Below are 27,428 nucleotides of genomic sequence, written 5' to 3'. Positions count from 1 at the left end.
TCCCTTATAAGTAAATTCATAACTAGTTACTTAGATAAACTACCAATAAAATACATGCCTCTTGTATGACTTGACCTCAGATGATCTTTCTACTTTTGTTATCAGTTATCCCCTTTCATAGATCTTTTCTCTCTTCTCAGTCTGTTTTTCCACCTCTGTGTCTTTGCTTGTGCTGTTTCTTCCACTTGGGTTATAAAATTTGTTATCATGAAACAAACACAAATTTACAATAAAGGAAGTACAGTGCAAAAATTTTTTTCCTGCCTGAACCATTTGAAAACAAGATGCTACCTTGATGCCCCATCACTCTACAAACATGTTCTCCTTTATAATCACAATAAAGCCTATAAAATCAGGATGTTAACATTGAGACTTACTGCCATCTAATTCTAGGACCCATTCAGGTTTTGTGAGTTGTCCAACTAGTGTCCTTCATAGCAGAAGGATCTAGTTCAGAATTATGTGTTGTATATAGTTATCATGTCCCTTTAGTCTCTTTTAGTCTGGAATAGTTCCTCAGTTTTTCTTTAGTTATCATGGTCTTGACATTCCTCACTAGCTTTTTGCTTAATTAAAATTTTTTATGGACCCATGGTTTCTGAGATTATTCAGTGGGTTATAATCTGTTACTATGATTATTTATTTTGATGCTCAAATTTGTCTTCGATGGGACCAGTAGGATCCCTTAAAGCTAACTTTTGTGTTCTTTAGCACGTCCTTGCTTTTTGGCAGAAGATCTTGTAGGGTTTATCTTGTTCTCTATCTCTCCCCCAACTCTGCAATTAGCCATGTATCTAAGAAGCCCTGGTTCTTTTTAGGAAAGAATGGTATTTAGTGTGGGTGTGCCCATCACTTTTGAGCTCTCACTGCTTCCAAGCCTTCTCAGTAGATGGAGGTATGGAATGCGTGTGCGTGTGTACATACACACACACACACACACACACACACATATGTACGTACATACTCACATGTATTTACATCTATTTTTCTGTATCCATCTATGTAATTTGATAACCGTGAGTTCACACTGATACCTTCAATTCCAGTCAAAACCCACATGACCCAATCTAGTTTTCTCCCATTCCATATTTTAACTCTCTTCTCTGACAGTGGAAAAACCTAGCTCCAGTTGTCCTTAGTATGTTTATTTGATTGGTCCCCCTGTGTTCATCCACTCTCTCATTGCTGTTGCCACCCACTCCCCTGCATGAATGCCCTCCTCATCCTTCATGGGCTCTGACACCCCGTGCCAGGCTCTTCTCCTGTGAAGATGCCTTTTCACCCAGCTGCAGCTTTGAAACCTTGCTCTGAGCTGTCCCAGCTCTCCCCTTTTCCAGTACAGGATGTAGTTCTACTGCATTTTATTGTCATGTCTTTTTAGTTTCCTTTAATCAGAAGTAGTTCCTCAGCCTTTCTTTGTCATTCATGGCATTGACATTTTTGTAAATATAGGTCAGTTATTTTATAGAATGTTCTTCAGTTCTGATGAATTTACTCATTAATTTTTGCCTTCTCCGGTAACTTTTCTTCTCTCTTCCAACTGAGGATAGTTTCTCACTTTTGATTTTCTGTACTGATTTTTATTATTTGTATGAATGCCTTATTTACCGTGCAAAACATGAAGCTTCTTGAGGACAGGATCTCTTTCTTATTCATCTTTTAAATCTCATTGCACTTAACACTGTTTCTTACACATGCATGCATTGCATGAATAAAGAAAACAATAAAATAATGTAATAGTATACAGTATTTTGTTCCCGATAGTTTATAAAATCAGTCTTCTCTAGGGGTGATTTTTTCTAGAGTAGCATTTAAATTTTTTCCTTTGACGTTGATTTGGGGGACCACCGATCAGCTAAACCGTATATAGAGTTTTCTAATTTAAATTCAGAAACCCCAAATTAGTTTTAGAGGGTGGCGCAGTGGTTGAGAGTCCGCCTGTCGATGCAGGGGACACGGGTTCGTGCCCCGGTCCAGGAAGATCCCACATGCCGCGGAGCGGCTAGGCCCGTGAGCCATGGCCGCTGAGCCTGCACATCCGGAGCCTGTGCTCCGCAACGGGAGAGGCCACAATGGTGAGAGGCCCGCGTAGCGCAAAAAAAAAAAAAAAAATCGTTAAAAGCCTACTGTTTGTCAGGTAAGGTTCCATCCAGGCCCCTAAAAGTGAGGTCTTGCTAAGCCTTAATCCACTCACAGAACAGACTCCTTATGTGCATTAACAAGGATTGAACATTCCCGAGGCTTAAACTTGCGTACGGTCCTTAAGCTCCTCTGTAAAAACCGTAGACTACTGGGGAATGGTTCTCAAAGTGCAGTCCCAGGACCAGCAGTCTCAGCATCACCTGAGGACTTGTTAGAAATATAAATTCTCAGGCCCCTTCGCTGGACCTACTGTGATCAGAAACTCGGGCGGTGGAGCCCAGCAGTCTGTGCTTGGACAAGCCCTTCAGTGATTCTGATACTCAGGTTAGAGCATCCAGAGCTAGGGCTTCCCAACCAAAGCACACCATGTGCCATGAATGAGCCAAGGATGTACCAAGGTGGCTTGGGGTGGCTTCAGCCTCAAGCCTTCTGTATTTACCCCCATGTGCCATACAAGTGTAATTTTCTATGTGTGCGTTATGGGAGAGAAGTTAGGAACACTGAGCTAGACAGCTGCAACCACCCTCATGGTTCCCCGTTAAACTCTTAGCTCAGAACCACTCGGGCAGTACCTTCTTTCCTTAGGTTTATGCCTTCTCATTGGAGGAGGTTTCTGTGATATCTCAGGAATGTTACCTACTTTTTAAAGTGGTTTGTTTCTGTCTTTGTTTTTTGGATTTTTATGACTTCTAGTAGGTAAAGCCATGGAATAAGTCTATATATTCAATTGGAGACATGCATGTATTATGTTTAACTGCCTTTTTCCTAGGGAGTTCCGGTTAGGCTTGAAGTCGGGCCACGTGATATGAAGAGCTGTCAGTTTGTTGCTGTCAGACGAGACACTGGAGAAAAGCTGACAGTTGCTGAAAATGAGGCTGAGACGAAACTTCACGCTATTTTGGAAGACATCCATGTTAACCTGTTCACCCGGTCAGTTCCTTAGAGTTGCTTGTGTCTCTCATCTTCACATTGTGCTCAGCCTTTGAGATGTATACCAAGGAATCCTTGGTTGCCCCTAGGGAAAGTACTCTTTCCCTCTGAACTCTCATGGTTCTTAATTGGCCTTTCTCTTTGTGTTTTTTAACTTGTATTATGAGTGTTTTTCTATATGCTTTCTGCTCCCTACTAAGTTTGCAGCGATGGACTGTCTGCCCCATGGAGTAATTTGGGTTAATTTTAGATCCAGGCTTTCATGATATATAAAATTTGAGGGACAAAGGCATTGATTCTCACCTGTTGGATACACATTAGCAGCACCTGGGAAGCTTTTCAAAATACTTGTGCCTGGGACTCTCCCCAAGGGATGTTAATGTAACTGGTCTAGAGTGGGCCTGGCACCTAGAGTATTAAACGCTTCCTAGGTGATTATGATGTGTCACCAAGGCTAAGAACCTCCTGATTGGGATTGGGGGTGAAAGGTGAGGGGAGGCCTCGGGGCTGCCCTGGCCTCTGGAGAGGAGACTTATAGAATCACAGATCTCAAGGCAGAGGCGCTACAAGATTGGTGGCATATGTGTGGCACCCTGTTTTCCTTCCTACCCACCTGAAGCAGAGAGGAAGGCCCATGGCCACTGGGGATAGAGGCTCAGTTTCTAGGGGAGAGTAGTGCCTGTATCTTACTGTTTATCTTCTAATACCTTGTGCCTGATTCATATTCATGTTCAGTAAATCTTGCATTTAAGGAGTGAACCAGTTTTAGCCTTGGCTTTGGTGCTTATTTATGTGATTTGAGGCAAGTGATTTTGCTTCTCTTGGCTTGCTTGTCCGAAAATGCGACTGATAATACATCTTTTGAAGGGTTACTTCACGGATTTATTTGGCCTACAAATTCATAATTCATGTGAAGTTCATCTGAACGCAGAGCAGGTGATACTGTCAGAGACGAAAGATTAGAAAGCTGCCTGTCCTTGTTGCTGCCATTCGAACGGTGCTCTCAGTACAGAGGTTCTTTTCCAGAGATTCTCCTCAGGATCACCTGGGAGCTTTGGGAATAGAAACTTACCTGAGCCTCGTACCTGGAGATTCTGACTCATTAGTTTTAAGATACCTTCAGGTCGGGCTTCCCTGGTGGCGCAGTGGTTAAGAATCCACCTGCCAATGCAGGGGGCACAGGTTCGAGCCCTGGTCCGGGAAGATCCCACATGCCGTGGAGAAACTAAGCCCATGCGCCACAACTACTGAGCCTGCGCTCTAGAGCCCGCGAGCCACAACCACTGAAGCCCACGCACCTAGAGCCTGTGCTCCACAACAAGAGAAGCCACTGCAATGAGAAGTCCGTGCACCAGAATGAAGAGTAGCCCCAGCTTGCTGCAACTAGGGAAAGCCCATGCACAACAATGAAGACCCAATGCAGCCAAAAATAAATAAATTTATTTTCAAAAAAAGATACCTTCAGGTTATCTGTAATGTTGAAATGCTCTCTCTGTGATACACATGTACTCCCTTGGTTGGAAAACCACTGCTTTAGTGACTAAAAAGCAGGGTTTTTTGTTGACATTTTTATTCAGTAAATTTATTAATGTAAGTTGCTAAAAGGTGCATTTTTTTCTCTCCTTGAGGCTTCAGCCTGGGAAGTGGCGAGTTCCTTCCTCTGCATCTCACTGGCTATAACTTAGTCACTTGGGCCCACCTCACTGCAAAAAAGTTGGAAGAAAAGGAAACAGATTTGGTGGACAGCTAGCAAGTTGCTACCAGGGTCCATACAAGTCTAGCCCTGAGGTTCAGAAAAGAAAAATACACCTTCTCTTCCTTGGTCACCACCTCATGTAATGTGTGACTCTGAGTGTGGAAGAGAATAATATTTATTCCCATTTCTGAAACCTGAGGTTCTTACAGAAGACTTACATAGTATGTGAAAATAGCTCGAATAATGTATATTTACGTGTTTTTCCTTTCTTAAACATTTTCATGCCTTTGTATTTGATTCTAACAACAATTTGATATGGTAGTTAGATTTGAATATTTTTCCAATTTTGTAGAAGGGAAAACTAAGACCAGAGAGGTTTAAATAATAACCCAGACTCTTGTAGGTAATACGTGGTAATGCCAGGAATTAGAATGTTGATCAGTAGAGATTTAATGGCGATTACAAAAGTAATTGTTACCTGTGCATGCTTGGCAAATTCTCCATTCATTTAGTGTTCACGATTATGCCGTGATGAGCCAACTGAGATTTACTGAATGTCACTGCTAGAGACAGAGTTGAGGTTCATACTGAATTCTTCTCTCTTCCAGGTTGTTATTCTTTCATTAAATTATGCTATTAAAAAAAAACTTTGTCATATTAGTAAGAAAAAAATTTATTCTTTTCTAATTGTTTGATAGGGCTTCTGAAGACCTTAAGACTCATATGGTTGTGGCTAACACAATGGAGGACTTTCAGAAGGAACTTGATTCTGGGAAGGTAAGAGACTTCTGCAAAGTTTTGAATATAAACATATTTCAGTAAATGGTGTTTTAAGACTCACTGAATTTATGCATGATGTTAATCCCTTTTTCAAAGCCTGTCACACAAAAGGATTATATATTACTCAGCATTACATACTCTTGTTTTCCACTGTCTTTCCTGCAGCATCACAACATATCTTTTTCGGATAACACTGTAAACTGATTATGTAAAAGTTTCTTTCTCATGCTCCTTATGCTGGCTGAACAAAATTCATTCTGTATGACCCCTAATATTTTTATTATTGAAAAATTTTGTTTTCTCAGTTTGATATAAGTTCCTAAAGTAAGCATTGTTGTAGTTTTAGAAGTGTAATGTGCAGATTCCTAAAATAAGGAAGGCCCGTTTTATTCTCTGAGCATATATACTTACCCAGATCTTAACTGATTGAACTTTCTGAATAATAAGTGAAACATATTACTTATTTCTAAGCCTGTTTTTGAGAATGAGTGTGTACTTCTGGATTCCTTAAAACCACACAGGTTTCCCTAATGGCTCTTTAAGATTTTATCAGCTTTGTGTGTTGTGTATATGCAGATGTTGCCAGCCGAAACTTAATTTTCATAAAGAAGAGGTCTTGATTTGCAAAGTTATTAATTCCTGGAATGAATCACTTATGAACTTTGGTGCACGTGTTTGATTATACAGCCAGTCCTGTGTCCGCAGGTTATAAATGAGAAAACCATGGACCAGAGTCTAAATAAATTACCCCAAGCCGTACAGAAGCAGACCTGGTATTAGAATTTAGATTTCTCTTCTGATTCAGCTTAACACATTACCGACTGGGGGATTTTTGCAGAAACTAATGCCTGTGGCTGTAATATGTCTCTGGTCAAAAATGTGTTAATGTACGTTCCTCTGTATCTTTTTTTTTTATTTTTTAAATTCATGCTGAGGGTGTAAGACAAAATTTTGCTTGGCTATGTTCATTCCCTCCTAATATGTCTCTTATTGCATGAGCTGAGAAAATGTTAATCTCTCTGGCTCTCAGTTTACTAATCTGTGAAATGAGTACAAAATCCCCTTCAGATCATAACTCTTCAGTATTTAGCCTTCTGTTATTCTTGGTTTGTAATCTTCCACCTTTCTGGTGTCTGTAATTTGCTATATATTCAAACTATATACTTCTAATCTCTATTTCTTCTAGCCCTCTGCCTGGAGAATGGATAGCCATCTGATTCCGTGTATATTTTTTCTTTCACTCTAATTTATTTTTTATAATTTTTTGTTCCATTAATTATTGACTTTTAAAATTTCCTTTATTATAGAAACACGGTAGTCACTTTTGCAGTACAGTCTTAAAGACATTGCATAAGAGTTAATAAATCGATAGAGTGTCAGTTAATCCATTGCTGTCAAAGAAATGAATCTCAGCAAATATTAGTGGAATCATATCTTTTATTCTAATATTAGATAAGCTACAGGAGAGATTTCAACATCTCTCCTGAACCAGAATATAGTATTTTAGTTGTGTGTCCAAAGATCGTGTAGAGACCAAGCAGATTTTGTTTCTTGTATTCAGTAGTCAGTTTCATCCCTCATCTCACCTCACGGTTGGTCAGCTTAGGTATGTTGACTGACCATCAAGCAAGCTTTGAGGCTGTTGTTTATAAAGGTGGATTTACTGGGAGGGGAGAAGGAGGAAGGGGTCTTCAGAACTTGAATGTAGGTGAGAGTTTGATTTTCTACTCTTCCCTGTTGGTATAAATGAAAAAAAACATTTTTTTTTATGTCTGATTTATAGGACTTGATTTTAGCAAATTTTTCCAAGGGGATATGATCTTAATTGAATGAAAAATAAATGTCATTTATATGTAACATACTTATTACTGTTGACATTCATTATTAATCTATTGATCAATGATTTTTGAATATTTCTCGTCATTACCCTTTTCTGTTGCAGAGTTCAAGATATTATATATTATAAAAGATTGTGTCTTTTTAAAACATAGATGTAGAAATAATAAAAGATAAAAAGGTAAAAACCTTTCCATGGCTGAATAAATAGCCTAAAAATGCATGTTCTCCTTTCATATTAATGAATTATGTGCGTAGTAAAGAGAAATTTCAGGTCATATCATCTAAACTTCACTTTGAAGCTAATAACAGTTTTCGTTGAATTTGTTCACATGCTGCACCATTTTAATTTTAAAAATTATTACTTTAGAAATACTTTCTCAAAGCTTAGTGATTTTTTTTTTGCTTGGAGAAAAGAAAATAAGACTACTTACTGTAAACTTTGTGGAAGTTATAAAAAGATACCTTTAAGTGTTGTGAGTTAACAAAAGTAAAATTTCTGAGAAGCCAAATTTATTATTCAAAAACATTCTTTGTAATTGTCTTAATATTTTTATCATTACATAATTAGAGACTGATTAAAGTTTTCCCCCTATTCTGTCTTTTGGAATGAATTGTAATTCTTTTATGAATGTACAGTTTTTTCATGCTTTTTGTTTGCATAAGTGCTAATGATTTACCAAGTTTCAATACAGATAAATAACTTTGTGTTATTTCAGCTCTTATGTCTCTAGGTTTGTTTTTGCTTCAGTTTTCATTGAACAATTTCTATATTTAAATTTTGTATTATTTATATATCCAATAATTATTAATTTTATATTATTTGTATATTTAATTAAAGTATATATTTAAAATAATTATATAATTGTTAATCTATAATTTAAGTATATATTTTAAAACCTATACTAAAATTTTTCAAAATACTTGTTATTACCATCCTTTCCACTTTCCCTTCACCCATTCGTCCCACCCACCATACCTAGAAATTGACCACCTCTTTATTGTCTTAATGCACATCATCAAACAGTTTATCAACTTTGGGAATTAGGCTAACATATTTTGCTTAATCAACACAAGAGATGTAGAAAACTAACCCTTCCTTGCCCTGCAATAACGTTCTCCTGTTGAACTACTCTTTTTTTTGTAATGTCCTCATCTCTATTTACTTTTACTTTACTTCTTAGAGAAACCTTTTGAAAAATGTTTAACTAAATCCCAAGTGCAAGGAAGGGTTTCCAGAAGGGACTCAATTTGAGCATGGAAGGTGTGGCTGGGACTAGTTGATGGGAAGTTGGCAAAGAAGCTGGATGACCTTCTAGTTGCTTTTAAACTAGCATTTCTAACGTTTGGGAATTATCCATGTCTTTGATCTCTCTGCTACTAACAGGAATTTTTTATAGGACTAATGCATAATTATTATTGCAGACAAGCCTCATTTTGAAGTAGACATGTGATGAAAAATTTAAGATTCACAGCTGTGAGGAATCTTAATTCTTGTTTAGTCCAGTATCCACATTTTACAAAAGAAAGCTCAGGGCTAGAGATTTTCATATAGGCAGTGAATTTCAAAATTAGGATAAAATCCCAGGTCTCTTGATTCTGCCTATTCTTTTTTTTTTTTAACATTTATTTATTTATTTGGTTGTGCTGGGTCTTCATTGTGGCAGCTGGGCTCGTTAGTTGCAGTTCTCCAGAGCCTCAGTTGCAGCACAGAGGTTCCTTAGTTGTGGCATGTGAACTCTTAGTTGAGGCATGCACGTGGGATCTAGTTCCCTGACCAGGGATCGAACCCGGCCGGGCCCCCTGAATTGGGAGCGCAGAGTCTTAACCGCTGCGCCACCAGGGAAGTCCCACTGCCTATTATTCTAAATGGTCTATGAAAGAAAATTTGAGAGGTTTTTGTTTCTGATACAAAATGATTTTTGACTTTTTTTTTTTTTTTTTGACTTTTGTTTTTTTTTGCGGTGCGCGGGCCTCTCACTGTTGTGGCCTCTCCCGTTGCGGAGCACAGGCTCCGGACACGCAGGCTCAGCAGCCATAGCTCACGGGCTCAGCTGCTCTGCGGCATGTGGGATCTTCCCGGACCAGGGCACGAACCCGTGTCCCCTGCATCGTCAGGTGGACTCTCAACCATTGCGCCACCAGGGAAGCCCTTTTTTTGACTTTTAAAATACCCTTGGACTTGAAAAATGATTCACTTACCTGTAACATGTTAAAAGCAGCACGGTTATTTTAATAAGGACGTGTAAAGTGAGGTTTACTTGATTGTTAATTGTTATTTTTTACGATACGCGGGCCTCTCACTGTTGTGGCCTCTCCCGTTGCGGAGCACAGGCTCCGGATGCGCAGACTCAGCGGCCATGGCTCACGGGCCCAGCCGCTCCGCGGCATGTGGGATCTTCCCAGACCGGGGCACGAACCCGTGTCCCCTGCATCGGCAGGCGGACTCTCAACCACTGCGCCACCAGGGAAGCCCCTGTTAATTGTTATTTTAACAACAACTTAAAAATCAGTTTACTATTTGTCCTTTCCCCTCTATCCTCCTCGTAACCACGTGGCCAGGTAGAGCAGGCAGCAGTGCAAATTTGAAATGAAAAAGATTCAGAATTCACCCTTTGTTCCTTCTCTTCAGCATTATGTTGCAGCCAGTTTATTTGGACATTTAAGTATATTGCAACGATTCTTTGTTACATCCGGATGTTATATGATGTGTGGGTTTGGGATAGTGAAAGACATTCTTTGTTATCTCGAGTACCTCTGAGCAAAGTTGCTAGCAGGTTTGCAAAAGTACCATGGCCTGAAAAAGACTGGGAGACCTATCCTTTTTGCTTATAGGTTTAATAGAGAACTCAAATGTTCCTTTTACAGAATGTAAATACTGAACGTTTTTCCTTATTAGATTGCTCAGATTCCATTCTGTGGGGAAATTGACTGTGAAGATTGGATCAAAAAGACCACTGCCAGGTAAGATAATTACATGTAACAGATAAAACCCGTGAGGTATTGCAGTGAAAAAGAATAGAAATGTATGGCATAAAAGAACGGAATTCTTATTTGTTTTTAATTTCAGGGATCAAGATCTTGAACCTGGTGCCCCGTCGATGGGAGCTAAAAGCCTTTGCATCCCCTTCAGACCACTCTGTGAGCTGCAGCCTGGAGCCCAGTGCGTCTGCGGCAAGAACCCTGCCAAGTACTACACCTTGTTTGGTCGTAGTTACTAAGGGATAAGACAGAACCCCATCTCCAACCCTCCTCACTTTTTAAAAAATTGATACTATTATCTCCCCAGATATAGACAGTTTTATGATTTTTTTTTAAATAAAGGATCTAAAAGGAGGTCACATGAGAAAAATATCTATTCTTATGCCTAAATAGTGGAAAAGAGACTTTTCTGTAAACAACCCCAGTAATAAATATCATGAACCAATACTGTTCCATGTATTCATTTGTTTCCGAAATACCTGAATTCTATGCTACAGGGAAATTCCTGTGAAGAGGTGAAGATAACTGCTCTGATCTCAGTATCCCTCATGTTTCAGACCTTGAACCACCAGTTTCCTGTTTCTTCTCTGTTGGAGTACTTCTTTTCCGTAACTTGTACTGAATTTAAAGTTGCCCTAAATCTTTCGGATTAAAAAGCAAAACACAACCACGAATGTAACAAAAGCGATTTCTATTGAGCTCCTCTCTCCCTCTTGTGTCTCGTAGTTACTCTGGGGTCTTCAGAAACCCAGTCACGCTTTCTGAGAGAGTGGTCAGCCCTCCTCACCTCCCTGCTTCCTGTGTTGCGTCCTTCCTCACGCTGCTTCTGCCTCCACCGCACCACTGTTCTCACGGAGTTCATGCTGCCACTGCTGCCCAAAGCTAACTTCTTAGTTCCTCGTCTTGCCATAGCTCTGTGCTTCAGTTCTGCTGCTATAACACGTTTCCCCTGTTTACTAAAATTACTCTCGAGACTTGCCCTCCTGCCTGTCTGCCTCTTTTTCTCAGTCAGGTGTCTTCCACTGGCTTCCCTTCCTTGGCCTGCTTCTTAGAGCTCAGTGTCCATACTTGGTCCTCTTCTTCTGCTCCCTAATCAGCCTCATCTCACCCCATGGTTTCAAACTGCATTGATAGGATGATGACTCCAACATTTTTATCTCCCAGTCTGACCTCTAGACCTCTATTCCAACTGCATACTGGATTTCCTTGAGTGTTCGTCAGCATTTCAGGGCAGCCTGTCTCAAAACCTCATTTCACTCTCGACTCGCAGACCTGTTCATCCTGCAGTGCTTCCTGCCTGAAAGATCAGTGTTACCAAAATGGACCCAGTAACCTAAACCAGAACCGCAGTCCTCCTAGGCAGCCCCTCCAGCAGCCCTACTCAGTTGGCTGTAAAACATAACGGCTATTACCTCTGATGTCTCTTGGGTCCACCCTTTCACAGATCTGGATTGCCTTCTTGCCTGTTTCCTCTTATGCTGATTACTATACTGGCCTCCAGTGTCATCTCCAGGCCAGATTCCACATTTCCACAGGCTTTTTTTTTTTTCTGGTGTACAGTTTATTAAGATGTTTTTCTTCCCCTTAAAATCCCTTCGTGACTCACCATCAATCACTAACAGGATAAAATGTAAACCCTTTAGCCTATTCTGGTTCAGCCTGCCTTTCCAGTCTCCTTTTCAACCAATCCAGCAGAGTCCTTTGCAACCTAACCATTTGGGGTTTCCTAAAAACAACGTGCTATTTCTCACCTCTGGCCCTTTGCCTGAAATGCCTTTTATCCCTCATTTCTAGTCTACTTGGTATAGCTCCTTATTTCAGTGCCCTGCTCCAATATGCTTTCCCACTTGGTAGTGATAAATATACCAATAAAGGGCAAGGCTTCAAAAAGGACTTGAAGTTCGAGCTGTGTTTTGAAGGGTGAGTAGAATTTTAATAAATAGAAGAGGAAGAACATTCCAGGCAGAAGGAACAACATATGCAAAGCCTTTCAAAGTATCTGCTGTGTATGAGAACACAGCAGAACTGTCCTTCAGTTGATGAGAAATTGTCAAATGAAAGATTAAGTACAGCATGATTTCAAGATCAGTGTTTTGAGCATGTATATTCATATGCCTAGCTTAAATATCTGGGCCACACTTTTGTCCTCAGAATCAGTATTTCTTATTGATCTATGGCAGTTCAGGATGCTTTATCTTGTTTTTCTGCCCTTAGTAGCTGTGTAACCTCCCTATTCAGTTGTAAAATGAAGATGAAGTCAAGTATCTATTTCATAGTTACTCTACCTTATAAAGTACTCAGAACAATACCTAGCACGTTATAATAGCTAATGTTGGTTATGGCTGTGATGCAGGGTCACCTGGAAGTTGCTCCTTGTTTATAGCTCTAGTTAACCGTTACTACCTTAGTGCCTGGGGCGGGGGGTGGGGGTTGGTTTTTGTCTTTCTGCAAACTAACAAATGCTTTAAAGGATAAGGGTTTTTTTAGCCAGTCCCTGACAAAAGCCTGAAAAGTAGATCAAGACTCATAACCACATTTTGTTCTGTAGCCCCTGGCCATTATGGAGGTGGCCATCTCTGACGCAAAGATAAATCCCCAGGCTATTTTTTGAAGCTTCAGATAAGTAGAGCTGATCACAGAAAAGCTTGACCTTTGCTCCTTTAAGGGAATCCACTATTTAAAGGAACTCTACAGTAAGTGGTTATGCTAAGGAAGGAGTCCTTCACCCCAAATCTACATGTGATAAATTGTCTATTTTCTTAACTTGAGGTTCAGCTAAAATATCAGAACTCTTTGAGACACCTTAAGGGTGGTGGTGCTTTTCAAGAGGGTGTATAAACCTGACTCCAAACAATATCCTTTAAGAAATAATCACCATTTTTACTTGCAGACCACAACCACTAACTAGATACCAGACTGACAGCCACAAAATTAATTGTGTGCCTAGCGTGTGTGGTTTGCAAAAAGAAAACAGACAAGTCAAGGTGTATTTACTACTGGCTCTGCTCACGGGGATTTCTGGTATAGATCACATGTTAGCAATCTCTAGTTTATCCATGACAGTGTGTTTAAAATAGTTCCCTGGTGGTGCAGTGGTTAAGAATCCGCCTGCCAATGCAGGGGACACGGGTTTGATCCCTGGTCCGGGAAGATTCCACATGCTGGGGAGCTACGGAGCCCACACGCTGCAACTACTGAAGCCCTCTAGCTCTAGGGCCCATGTGCCGCAACTACTGAGCCCACGAGCCACAACTACTGAGCCCACGTGCTGCAATTACTGAAGCCCGCGTGCCTAGAGCCCGTGCTCCACAACAAGAGAAGCCACCGCAATGAGTAGCCCGTGCACCGCAACGAAGAGTAGCTCCCGCTCCCCACGACTAGAGAAAGCCCGCGCGCAGCAACGAAGACCCAACACAGACCAAAAAAAAAAAAAGTTCCTAATTATGCCAGTAAGTCACATGAAGCCTTTATGAGAATTGGACACTAACAGCAACTCATTTGGCTGCTACTGGAGAGGCTTTGAGTCTTCAGATCAACAGCAGTGGAACCCTCCGTAAGACAAGCAGAAACAAGACATTTGACTAGAAAGTGTGGATATATCACCCTACTTATATTTGATTTTAGTTATAAATATTGATATTAGTCATTTATCATATAACTATGGTGTTCAGTGGCTGTCTGGATCATCAAAAGTTTGGGGAGGCAACTACCCCTACCCTGTTATTTGCAAACATATCTTTGGCCCTTTGTCATTTTTACTACGTCTAGAAAATGCTAGCCATTTATTTCTTTAATAAATTGAGTGCTCACTCTGTACAACGTGCCAGAGCAGACAGTAGTGAGTTAAACCAAACATGCTTTTTCCCTTTCTTGGCTTTATCTCCTCAAAGTTGTTCTATTTTAGATGGAAAATCAGGCAATCAAGTGGACAGGGAGATGGAGCAATGGTAGGAGGCCGTTGCCTAGTGACACTGACACGTCATGAGATGATCCTTGCCAATAGTAGCACACTGAGAACTACCCTACACTTGAGATATTAACAGCCGGAAAATTAAACTACCCTATTCTGCCACACCATCAGACTTATAACAAATACAAACACATTTCTATGGCTCAGTAGGTGATGTTAAACCAGTAGCTTTGTTCAACTTTACTGGAAGATTTAAGAGCTTGGAACATCAATAGTACTGAAATGATATAAACAGATCCTATTAAATAAGTCTCATGTAATAGGGGTATTTCAAATATATTTTAAGTATGTCACCAAAACCACATTTTGTGATTGAGAAATACCTGCTGAATGAGTGAGGAGCTTGGGGTTTAACAGGCTGGTGACAGTGTTCACATCGGGGTTACTTTATATGTACTAAACAGGTAATCGGATAATATTTCCCTCATTCATTCATTTTCTCCACTCTCCTGGACAATTATTTCATAACTTCTTTCTCCTGGGATTTTCTATACTTGCCCCTTCTGACTTTTGGTTGATCATCTTGATTTCTATTTCACTAAGAGAAAATATCAACAGAACCCCCAGAACCCTCCACCACATCTACCCCCCTCATATGTCCATATATCCTCCTTCTCTGCTGTTTCAGACAAACCGTCTTCTTTTTTTAAAATTTATTTTATTGAAGTATATGATTTACAATGTTGTGTTAATTTCTGCTGTACAGCAAAGTGACTCAGTTATACTCTTATTCTTTTCCATAATGGTTTATCCCAGGATATTGAATATAGTTCACTGTGCTGTACAGTAGGACCTTGTTGTTTATCCATCCTATATATAATAGTTTGCTAATCCCAAACTCCCAATACTTCCCTTCCCCCTCCCCCTTGGCAACCACAAGTCTGTTCTCTATGTCTGTGAGTCTGTTTCATAGATATGTTCATTTGTGTCTTATTTTAGATTCCACATATAAGTGATATCATATGGTATTTATCTTTCTCTTTCTGACTTAGTATGGTAATCTCTAGGTCCATCCATGTTGCTGCAAATGGCATTATTTGATTCTTTTTTAAGGTTGAGTAATATTCCATTGTATATATGTACCACATCTTCTTTATACATTCATCTGTCGATGGACATGTAGGTTGTTTCCATGTCTTGGCTATTGTGAATAGTGCTACTGTGAACATAGAGGTACATGAATCTTTTTGAATTATGTTTTTGTCCCTCTGTAAGCCCAGGAGTGGGATTGCTGGATCATATGGTAGTTCTATTTTTAGTTTTTTAAGGACCCTCCACACTGTTCCCCATAGGGCTGCACCAACTTACAATCCCACCAACAGTGTAGGAGGGTTCCCTTTTCTCCACACCCACTCAAGCATTCGTTATTTGTAGATTTTTTAATGATGGCCATTCTGACCGGTGTGAGGTGATATCACGTTGTAGGGTTTTGTTTGTTTGTTTCTTGTGGTACGCGGGCCTCTCACTGTTGTGGCCTCTCCCGTTGCGGAGCACAGGCTCCGGACGCGCAGGCTCAGCGGCCATGGCTCACGGGCCCAGCCGCTCCGCGGCATGCGGGATCTTCCCGGACCGGGGCACAAACCCGTGTCCCCTGCATCGGCAGGCGGACTCTCAACCACTGCGCCACCAGGGAAGCCCCTCACCTTGTAGTTTTGATTTGCATTTCTCTACTAATTAACGATGCTGAGCATTTTTCATGTGCTTGCTGGTCATCTGTATGTCTTCTTTGGAGAAATGTCTATTTAGGCAGATGAACTCCTCATAGCAAAGGGCAAGCCCTCCTCTTGTGCACTTGTCCTCTCATCCCCTCTGGCCTCCTCAATGGTGCCACTTCAGCAACCCTCCCCATGTGTCATCACATCTTCTTTCACTACTGGATCTTTCCATCAGCTTACAAATGTGCTGCTATCTTCCCGAACCTAAAAATACCCTTTGTTGGCTCCATATTCCTTTTGCTTTACTGTAAAACTCCTTGAAAGAATTGTCTGTACTTGCCATCTCTGATTTCTCCTCTCTGTTCTCTTGAACCCACTTCATGTTTGCCCTCTTGCTAAGGTCGCCAGTGGCCTCCATGGGGTTAAATCCATTCGTCATTCCCAGTCCTCATGTTTCTTGCTCTCTCAACATTTGACTCAGCTGATTCTCTCCTCCTCTTTTTTTGTTTTTTTTTTAACATCTTTATTGGAGTATAATTGCTTTACAATGGTGTGTTAGTTTCTGCTTTATAACAAAGTGAATCAGCTATACATACACATATATCCCCATATCTCCTCCCTCTTGCATCTCCCTCCCTCCGACCCTCCCTATCCCACCCCTCTAGGTGGTCACAAACCACCGAGCTGATCTCCCTGTGCTATGCGGCTGCTTCCCACTAGCTATCTATTTTACGTTTGGTAGTGTATATATGTCCATGCCACTCTCTCACTTTGTCACAGCTTACCCTTCCCCCTCCCCGTGTCCTCAAGTCCATTCTCTAGTAGGTCTGTGTCTTTATTCCCATCTTGCCCCTAGGTTCTTCATGACCATTTTTTTTTCTTAGATTCCATATATATGTGTTAGCATATGGTATTTGTTTTCCTGTTTCTGACTTACTTCACTCTGTATGACAGAGTCCATCCACGTCACTACAAAAAACTCAATTTCATTTCTTTTTATGGCTGAGTAATATTCCATTGTATATATGTGCCACATCTTTATCTATTCATCTGTTGATGGACACTTAGGTTGCTTCCATGTCCTGGCTATTGTACATAGAGCAGCAATGAACATTTTGGTACATGACTCTTTTTGAATTATGGTTTTCTCAGGGTATATGCCCAGTAGTGGGATTGCTGGATCATATGGTAGTTCTATTTGTAGCTTTTTAAGGAACCTCCATACTGTTCTCCACAGTGGCTGTATCAATTTACATTCCCACCAACAGTGCAAGAGGGTTCCCTTTTCTCCACACCCTCTCCAGCATTTACTGTTTGTAGATTTTTTGATGATGGCCATTCTGACCGGTGTGAAATGATATCTCATTGTAGTTTTGATTTGCATTTCTCTAATGATTAATGATGTTGAGCATTCTTTCATGTGTTTGTTGGCAATGTGTATATCTTCTTTGGAGAAATGTCTATTTAGGTCTTCTGCCCATTTTTGGATTGGGTTGTTTGTTTTTTTGATATTGAGCTGCATGAGCTGCTTGTAAATTTTGGAGATTAATCCTTTCTCCTCCTCTTTGAAACACATTCTTTCTTGGCCTTCAGAATACTGTACTCTCCTATTTTCCCTTTCATCCCTCTGGTCCTTCCCTCTTATCTATTTGTATCTTCTTTTTCTATTTTCTCTCATTTCTTTGGTTATCTCAGGCAGTCTTATGGCTTTTAAATCTGTATATTGTCAACTCTCAAGATCATGTATTCCCAGCCTATCCATCTCCTCTGAACTCCAGACTCCCTTGTTTAACTCCCTACTTAGCGCTTCAACTTGGATGTCTAATAGATACACCAAACGACGTCATTTTTCACCTCTTGCTCCAACTCTGTTCCTACAACTGTCACCTTTGTTTTACCTTCATCTCAGTCGCAATGGCATTCTTCTAGGCCAAAACCCTTAGTGTCACATTGACTGTTCTCTTTCTCTCATACCTCACATCCAATTGCTCAGCCAATGCTGTTGAGTCTAACTTCAAATACATCCTGTGTATATTCAGGGCCCTGGGATTGCTTTAATGCTCTGCTGTTGCTGTGTTGAAACTTTGAATAAGGAAAAAAGTTTAATTGTGATAAAATAACATGAAGTTTATCATCTTAATCATTTTTAAGTGTACAGTTCAGTGTTGAGTATGTTTATACTGTTGGGCAACCCATCACCAGATCTTTTTCATCTTGTAAAACAAACTCAAAACCCTTTAAGCAACAACTCCCTCACGCCCTCCTCCACTCAGCCCCTGGCTACCATCTTTCTACTTTCTGTTTCTATGAATCTGACTATGTTAAATAGCCCATATAATTGGTATCACACAACATGTCTTTTTGTGACCGCCTTATTTCACAGGGCATAATAATGTCCTCAGGGTTCTTCTACGTGGTAACGTGTGTCCAAGTTTCCTTCCTTTTTAAGATGGAATAATATTCCATTGTATGTATAGATCACATTTTGTTTATCCTTTCTTCTGTCAATGGATACTTGGGTTTCTTCCGTCTCTTGGCTATTGAGAATAGTGCTGCTGTGAACATGGGTGTACAAATATCCCTTTGAGACTCTGCTTTCAATTCTTTGGAATATATGCCAAGAAGTGGGATTACTGGATCATATGACACTTCCATTTTCAATTTTTTGAGGAACTGCCGTACCATCCATAGTGGCTACACCATTTAAAAACTCAGTCATTTTTGAACAAGGGATCCTGCACTGCCATTGTACTAGAACCATGAGTTATGTAGCTGGTTCTGCCCGGGTGTTCCCACTTCCTACCCGGTCTAAGTCACCCATATTTCCTTTAGATTATTGCCAACAGCCCCCTAACTGGTATCTCTGCCCCATGTAATCTCAACATGGGATCCAATTATTCTTTTAAAACATAAATTAGATCTTGTCATTCTTCTCCATAATCTCCCGTCTCAGGACCCCACATGATCTGCCCCCTCCGTCCATCACTTCCCTGACTTCATATTCTATTTCTCTCCCTCAGTCGCTCCTCCTCAACCGTGCTGAACTCTTTGGGTGGTCCTTTAATTTCCTATGCCCATTGCTTCCTCTGCCTAGAAAGATCTCCTTCAGATGTCTTCATGGCCCAGTTTCTTACCTCCTTTACTCAAAGAACATCTCAGTAAATTCTTCCCTGACCACTTTATTTAGAATTACAACCTCACCCCTTTGCCAACACTCTATCCCTCTTCTGTGCTTCATTTGTCACCATCATTTTTTATTACCAGCTGACATTCAGTATGTTTTATGATCTATTTTGTTCATTATCTGTGTCTTCCCCCATTAGAATGTAAGCTTCATGACGTCAGGGATTTTTCTCTGTTTTGGTCACTGCTGTCTCCCCAGAGACTAGAACTGTGTCTGACATGTAGGAACTCAGTATTTGTTGCATGAATGGATGAACGAGATAGTCTTAGTGCAATAATTTTTACAACCTGGTTGTATTAGAAGTCTCACTGTTAGAATATCAACTGAATTGGAGATTATTTATGAAATGCTAAAGAAATTATTAAGGCTGCATCTAAAGTATCAGGTTTTAGTCAAAGTCAGTGTGTTAGTCTAAGTTCTCCAGATAAATAGAACCAATTGGATGTGTATATAAATATAGACTTATTAAAAGGAATTGGCTCACATGATTATGAAGGCTGAGAAGGTCCCAAGATCTACATGGTGAGCAGGAGACTCAGGAGAACCAATGGTGTAGTTCTAGCCCACAGGCTTGAGACATAGGAAGAGCTGATCTTTTGGTTTGAGCCTGAAGGTAAGAAAAAGCCAATGTCCCAGCTTGAAGGCAGTCAGTAGGAGGACTCCTCCCTTACTTGCAGGAGGGTCAGCTAGTTTGTTTTGTTCAAGCCTTCAACTGATTGGAGGAGGCCCACTGACATTAAGGATGACAATCTGTTTTACTCAGTCTACTGACTCAAATGTTAATCTCATCCAAAAACACCCTCACAGACACACTCACAATAATGTTTGACCAGGTGTCTGGGCACCTGGAAGCTCAGTGAATTTGACATATAAAATTAACCATCAGGGATTTTTCTGTAAACCTACATTGTTGGAAATGCCTCATAGATTAACTGTGTGGTTTCCTTTACTCGTAGAACTACCTGTTAGATCTGTGGGAAAGAACTACAAGACAGTGCTGCCAAGTAAACTATGAAAAACCTAACAGTCAAACATTTTATCTTAGGTATTGGCATATCCCAATGATCTGTACTGTTCTAGAGTGTGATGGCTTAGGAGTGAATATGATTTGAACCTAATACATTTTTAGAGGGTGTCAAATTCAGAACCAGGCAGATCCATCTTCTGACCCTAAACATGGTCCTAAAGTAAATCGCTTGAGGAAATTGGATCCCAAAGATTACAGGTGGGGAAATTCGAAGTGTGTCCATATTTCACTGGAGATCAAAGAAGCCTAACTAAAAGAATTGTGGGCTGACTTACATGATAACTTCTTTTTGAAAGGACTATTTTATCTTGAAGATTATGAGTTTGGAGGAACTAAGGTGATTGGCAGTGGAAAGAATCAGAACATGTGAAATTCCTTAAAAATTTGTTGACTTAAATAATTTTGTCTGCATTACACATAATTAAAAAAACCTTTAAAAAATTAACCATCATAATGAGACTTCAAATTCAGAAAATATTGGGTATAGTAATTTCACTGTATTTCTTTAAAGGATTGACTGTAGGCAGTCTACTCAAAACAATAGAGGCTGCTACTGTTTTAGATATTCGGGGACTGGTAAACCTTTAAGGGTTATAAGTGACAGATGATAAGATTAAAAACAAAAAAATTTCCTTGCATCAGTTAAATCAAGTAATTAGAATTTGGCCTTCTTCCTGAAACTAACTGTGGTTATGTCTTTAGCTCCTCCAGTTTAAAGGTATTATAACTTTCCTGAACATGAGGAATGTTTTTCTTGTCTTATTTATAGAGAACGTTTGGAAGTAGGGTGCTTGTTTATTCCAGGTCAGTGGGCAAGGCAGTAGAAAAAAAATCACCCTAGCTTCTCCTTTGTCTTTCACTTACTGTAGCTCTAATGTCTGGATTAGTGACCCTAGAATATTCCCTGTTCCATGCAGTAAACAGAATTCGAAACCATTTACACACCAGGTCAACAAGGTACGATTGTTTATCTCAGATACCGGAGCACTTATTGCAAACATGGAGCGTGGGATCTGAGAAGGCCACAGCTACGTGTGAGTTTCTGCGTGATTCAGACACAGAGGGTCTTAACTTCTGTAACGATACACAAAAACAAATAAACAAAAGAAAGCCCTCAAGTTCATATCTGGACGTCAGTGTCATCGTTTCAGTCAGTCCCCGCTCACGTGACATCTCTTGCTTAATTGCCCTTTAAACTGTTTTATGGCTTTATAGCAGCTCGTAAAAGATGATTTTCAAATATGACAGGCGCTGAAAGGCTGAAGGGGAGAGTTATCCAGGAACTGTAATCACTACATCTGTAGCTGCTCCCCTAAGAGCTAAGCCTTCCCAGGAAAGGGAGAGGGACAGTCCAGAGCAGAGCGCCATGGGGCGATACTCAGGGAGAAGCTTCCGTTTAATCCTCATGTGCGTTGTGAGCACCCTCCTTTTCGTGATGGAGCTGGTGACCTCCCACATAGGCAACTCCCTCTCGTTGGCCTCCGATGCTTTTGCCGTCCTTTCCCACTTGGTCTCCATGATCATTGGTCTTTTGGGCATAAGGGCCAGCAGTATAAAACAGCACCGGAAGAGCACGTTTGGCTTTCTTCGGGCAGATGTCGTGGGAGCATTTGGCAACTCCATTTTTGCCGTGGCCCTGATGTTCAGCATCCTGGTTGAAGCTGTCAAAAGGTATATTGATCCCCAGAAGACAGAGGCTCCACTGCTGGTTCTCAGTGCTGGAGTCATAGGGCTGCTGTTCAATGTTCTTAACTATGTCATCTTCTCGGACTGCTGTTACTGCGTGGCACCAGGGCCCCAGGGAGACGCTGAAACAGGTAAACGGCTCCTCAGATGTTGCAGTTTGGTCAGAGTCCTGGCAGGTGCTATCTTAGGGGGCCCCTGGGGGTGCTGTGGAGAGAGGCCCCATTCATTTGATTGCCCTCTCGTCCCCCGGACTTTACTAAAGGTCTTTCTCCAAAGAGTCGCTTTCAGTCCAAAGTTCCTTATGAGCTGGGTGGCAGCTGGCCACATGGGGGTCTTTTTTAGTCACAGGGAGTGAGAAAATAGGCAGAAAGGCAGACGGGGGAAAGGCACTAAACTGTGGCCATAGAGGGAGCACTTTGAAAGCGGAGGTGCCGTTGAAAGCAGTCTGCTTTAATTAGTGACTCAATTTCGTTTACCCAGACATGACACGACTATGTTTGAATTTAAAAATAATATTTCAGTGTCCCCTAAAAATATGTTCAAAAAATACTGGGGTACATAACCAGCTCACATGGAGCAAAGGAGCAAACAATTGGTTAGGCAGATCAACTCTTAGGAATATATTCAAGGAATGTGATGTAAAAGGGAGAGAAAAAAATAAAGAAGATGATCTAGTAAACTTAGCTCTTTTTTCTGAATGGAAATATTTGTATTTCTTTGTTGTAGACATCTGTCCTGTTTGAGAAAAAGGAAAGCTTATTTACATGTGAATCTTTAGGAGGGACTTAAGAGTGGGTACAAAACGGATTGGGTCATCCATTCAAAAGATTGAGTTAAATCTTGGAAGAGAACAATAAATCGAAAAAATATAAATCCAAAAGATAAATTATCAGATGGAACCATGTTTCTTCAGTGCCACAAAAGGAATTTTAAAAATATATGTTAAAAGCTTCTTGCAGAGGGCTTCCCTGGTGGCGCAGTGATTGGGAGTCCGCCTGCCGATGCAGGGGACACGGGTTCGTGCCCCACTCCGGGAGGATCCCACATGCCACAGAGCGGCTGGGCCCGTGAGCCATGGCCGCTGAGCCTGTGCGTCCGGAGCCTGTGACCCGCAGCGGGAGAGGCCACAACAGTGAGAGGCCCCTGTACCGCAAAAAAAAAAAAAAGCTTCTTGCAGAAGAGCAATTCCCAGTGCTTTTTAAGGAGTCGTATAGCATGAACAGACCAGGTCCAAATCATGGTTCTCCTACAGGGCAGCTGTCAAATTACTTCACCTGGCTGTTTACCCACCTGTAATGTGGACTCAGTAAGGACTCAATAGGAATCTAAGTGTTTAGCACTTAATAGGCACTTGGTATAGACTAGTTATTGTTTTTTTAAAGAAACCACAATGCAAGGCTTTGAATTATGTGATCACCCAGTATCACTGAATTCTAATCGCTCATCTGGATTTTAAGAAATTTAAAGATTTTTCTTATTTGATGCTGAAAAGTTTTCTCTTACTAGTCAGGGCATCATATAACTCAGCCCAGGGACCTCAGAGTAAGAGTTTGCATCTTTTATTGTATTCCTGCTGTCTTTCCTGCCATTGTAAACTTTCTCAGCTGGGAGCAGTCCTTTATTCTATCTTGGTCTAAGTTTTCCTATTGGTAGAATGTATGTTATGAGAATCCCTACAGTATGTGTTAAGTATAAAAGGGGACAGACAAGAAACTAGAGTCTGTATCTTTATTTGATTTAATGAATCAGTTAGGACCTCACCTTTTGTAAAAGGCAATAATTAGTTAACTTGAGATTTTATGCCTTGTTTACATTAGTCATCATGCAAAAATTTCTCCTTGAGGTTCCAGATCATAAAATTCACATATTTGATACAAGAAAAAAATATTTACTGCTAAGTATAAGTTTAAGGCCAGGAAGCTGATCAAACCCATGGTTAGTATTGACAATGGTAGTGTTGCCATTTCTAAACTTGTGTTTTTAGTTCTAATTTTGTCTTTACTCTAGACATATGATATTTACCTGCATATAGCAAAAGCAATTTAGGCAAAGAGTTTGACTCTTTGACCAATGCAAAAATTGGTAGACAGCCATAGTTCTTTTTTATATAAATTGAATTATTATCAGGTAGATCTTAGTTCAACCCTTGTTTGGGCAGCAGTGCTTTCCAATGTTTCTGTCCATGCTCAGATAACAAGAGTCTTAAAGACAAATATTTCACCCTGACCACGTGGGTTTCTACTGTCTTAATTCCAGATTATCTATCTTCTCTTGAAGTGTTTGATGCTGTATAGTGTTCTACTTTAAATAATTGTAATGATAGGTACTATATACACATATAGATAATGCTTTAAGATTTATGTTCTATGTTTAAATTATTATTTTAGGTACTATACACACTTATCGCTAATGCTTTAAGGTCCATGTTCTTATGTTAAAATTATTATTTTGGTAGCTTTTGTATTGCTGAATTCTTCTATTAGAAATTTTAGAGTATTTAAACCCTCCAAGTGATTTTAGGATAGCTGCTTAGCTTCCTAGCATTTATGTCTCGAGTTATGTATTTATCGCTTTCACTAAAATATACATTTTGATATCCTTCCCATCACCTAAATAAGCTTAAAGAGTAAATATTTGGCTTAGATACATCTTACTTATTGACATTAACCCAACTATCTCCTAGTGTAAGAAAAAATGTGATTAATCCATACATATTGATTTAAACCAGGAGGTGTAAAATATGAAGAAAAAATGATTCTTGATTTCAAAAGATTCAACCCAAATTTAGGATAAAGATTTTCTATATATCTAAATTTTAGCTCAAAGCATTTTGAAGTACCTAAAAACTAAAGAACTGTGGTACCTCCTGATTTAGTGATCAGAATCAAGTAATCCATCACTTTTTTTGGTGGGATCTGTGGCCAGAGAGAATGTTTTACTTAGCAAGCCTTTAGTCTCTCCCGGTTCTATGGGTCTTTTACATGTTTTGCTTTGTCTGGTGTAGGAATTGACACGAGTTATATTTTATGTCTGAGATCACAGAAGAGTAGGAAATAAGACCACTAATTTATTTTAAATATTAGCAAAACAGACTGTATGTACTGTAAAGACTTTAAACCTCTGTAGGACTCATGGAGTGAGATACTTTGAAGAATCAGACAGAGGGAGGCAGAAATTTAAAAAATCACCTGGGAGAAAAGAATGTATGGAAGATTTAGTTGAGACAGGGAGTCTGGAAGCCTTAGATCAGTAGCTAGCCAGTGGATGTCCATCTCCAACAGGAAAAGGCGATGGTGGAGCAGATTTGGCTAAAGTAAAATGAAAAAAGTAAAAATTGCAAGCACAAAAGAAAAAAGCAAACAAAATAGGTTTAAAGTCCAAAATTTGGATGGCTATATGTGTGAGTGTATTCGGGGGAAGAGGAAGAGAGGTGAAAACAACATGTCGATTCAGATCCTAGGAAATACGGGGCACCCACTACCTTCTTTCTCTAGATTTAGGGACGAAACTTGCTTTGTTTGCATTTTTCCTACTCCTTGTTTACTTTATTAAATTTACCTTGACTTTCACATTATCTTTTCTGTTTGCATTTTCTTTTTGATTATTTTTCAGGCTTGAGTTTTCTTTAAAATTTAATGGAAAGAACTCTCTTTGCCCTTGACTTGCATTTGAACAAATACTGTGCTGTACATTGGCTTTTATTTTAAACCAAAGGTAATTTCGTGCAGCTCTGTCCTGGGTAGGCTTGCCGTGTACAACAATTTAGATCTAAAATATGTTTGTATTTAAAAATTTTTTTTTAACAAAATACCTTTCCTGTGTATTTATTTATGTTAATTTTGTTTGGTTTCCAAACTGTTTTCTTTCCCTCTCCCTCCCTGTCTTTCTCTTTCTCTCTCTCTCACCACCTTTGTGGCATTACATTTCCCCAGCCAACCTGCTAGAGGCAGTGCCAGCCCAGTAATCAGCAAAGTTTGTTGCTGGGGTGGCTTTTAACAGGCTTCTGATTAGCTGCTCTCACAAGCTTCTCATTGACTCAGTGCTATAGCCTAATGGGAATATTTTACACGGACAGTCCTGTAGACACTGAAAGTAACTCGTTTTCCTTTTAGAGCAGATTTTATCTAGAGACAAGCAAAGTAGGCAGGGATCCGAGGGTTTAGAAGAGGCAAGGTTGGGGGTGGTGGTGGGGGAATTGGCTGCCTCTCTCCCGGCAGCAAGTCGCGGAGTAAGTCAGAGATCAGAAACTTCACAAGTGAAGGCGGCTTTTCAAACCAGAAAGGGAAAGAAGGCTTTCTAGATATTGGTTCCCTGAGTACTCTTTCTACTTCAGAGGCAGGATTGCAATGATTGGGCGTTTGCAATAATTATTAAATAGTTTTATGAAGCATGATGCTTAATTCCCAGAAACTGTTACTTTCTCGTTCGTCCATATCTGACACTCACTGTTGTTTTCCAAGCGTTTTGAACAGTTCAATTCCACAGGGGCACTCAGTGGTAAGTATACACACACACACCACAGATCACAGCATCTATTCCAGAGCAGGTGCTCTTATGTCTCTTTCTGTACGTTCATGCCAGCTTGCGTACCGCCTCACGTCTCTTGCTGCCCAGGGACTGGGTTCTGGGTCAGTTATAGGGAACGAGTAAGAAAGATTCAAGGAAGACTGAAAAATATGTGCCGTTTCATGGTTTTTTAAAAAAATAATAAGTAATTTTTTTTTTTTTTCTGGCTGCTTTGGGTCTTCATTGCTGCGTGCAGGATTTCTCTAGTTGCAGTGAGTGGGGGTTACTCTTTGTTGCGGTGCGCGGGCTTCTCACTGCTGTGGCTTTTCTTGTTGCAGAGCACGGGCTCTAGGCGCGTGGGCTTCAGTAGCTGTGGCTTGCGGGCTCTAGGCGCAGGGGCTTCAGTAGTTGTGGCACGCGGGCCCTAGAGCGCAGGCTCAGTAGTTGTGGCTCGTGGGCTCTAGGCACACGGGCTTCAGTAGTTGTGGCACGCGGGCTCTAGAGCGCAGGCTCAGTAGTTGTGGCTCACGGGCTTAGTTGCTCCACGGCATGTGGGATTTTCCTGGACCAGGGATCGAACCTGTGTCCCCTGCATTGGCAGGCGGATTCTTAACCACTGCACCACCAGGGAAGTCCCTGTTTCATGTTTGTGAAATAAATTCAACCGAAATTTAAAAAGGAAGATAAAGAAACCAGTTCCCTGTTCTCAGACATATTTTTCTAATATGCAGAGGCCACTCTGTCTGACACCTGAGTTAAATCTTAATGAAAACCAAGTCTTTCTTGACATCTGTGAGTTGTCAAGTGCTGTGAAAGTCTAGGGAGAATAATCACAGCAGCATATCACATACGTTTGGAGCATTATATGTTTTCTGAAATGATTAGCGAGAAAGAATACTTGCTATTTCTACATTTTCAGATAAGAAAACAGAAACAGAGTCAGGACCACAATCATGCAGCGAGTTAATGGTAGAGGACAAAGACTTAGAAGGTTTAATTATAAAACCTACTCTGCTTGACCAAAGAAAGAAAAA

At 40.3% G+C, this 27,428-nt stretch overlaps 2 protein-coding genes across 2 annotated transcripts in view; both read left to right on the top strand.

The window, feature by feature from the left end:
- EPRS1 (glutamyl-prolyl-tRNA synthetase 1) overlaps positions 1 to 10,811 on the top strand; it is a 68,513-nt gene extending 57,702 nt beyond the window's left edge. Inside the window, exons 29-32 of the mRNA XM_079913924.1 lie at positions 2,912 to 3,072; positions 5,467 to 5,545; positions 10,284 to 10,348; positions 10,455 to 10,811. Of these exons, the coding sequence (XP_079770050.1) occupies positions 2,912 to 3,072; positions 5,467 to 5,545; positions 10,284 to 10,348; positions 10,455 to 10,605 (456 nt within the window). The 3' untranslated portion in view covers positions 10,606 to 10,811. The remainder of the gene's footprint in view (positions 1 to 2,911; positions 3,073 to 5,466; positions 5,546 to 10,283; positions 10,349 to 10,454) is intronic.
- A 10,757-nt stretch (positions 10,812 to 21,568) lies between these two features.
- The window catches only part of SLC30A10 (solute carrier family 30 member 10), a gene marked incomplete at its 5' end in the record, with an annotated part of 35,527 nt that continues 29,667 nt past the window's right edge, over positions 21,569 to 27,428 (top strand). Inside the window, one exon of the mRNA XM_079930969.1 lies at positions 21,569 to 22,019. Coding sequence (XP_079787095.1) covers positions 21,569 to 22,019 — 451 coding nt within the window. The remainder of the gene's footprint in view (positions 22,020 to 27,428) is intronic.

This window comes from Stenella coeruleoalba (assembly GCF_951394435.1).
Source record: "Stenella coeruleoalba genome assembly, chromosome: 1".
NCBI lineage: Eukaryota > Metazoa > Chordata > Mammalia > Artiodactyla > Delphinidae > Stenella > Stenella coeruleoalba.
Note: the sequence above shows the minus strand (reverse complement) of the source record. Positions and strands in the feature narration are given on the sequence as shown.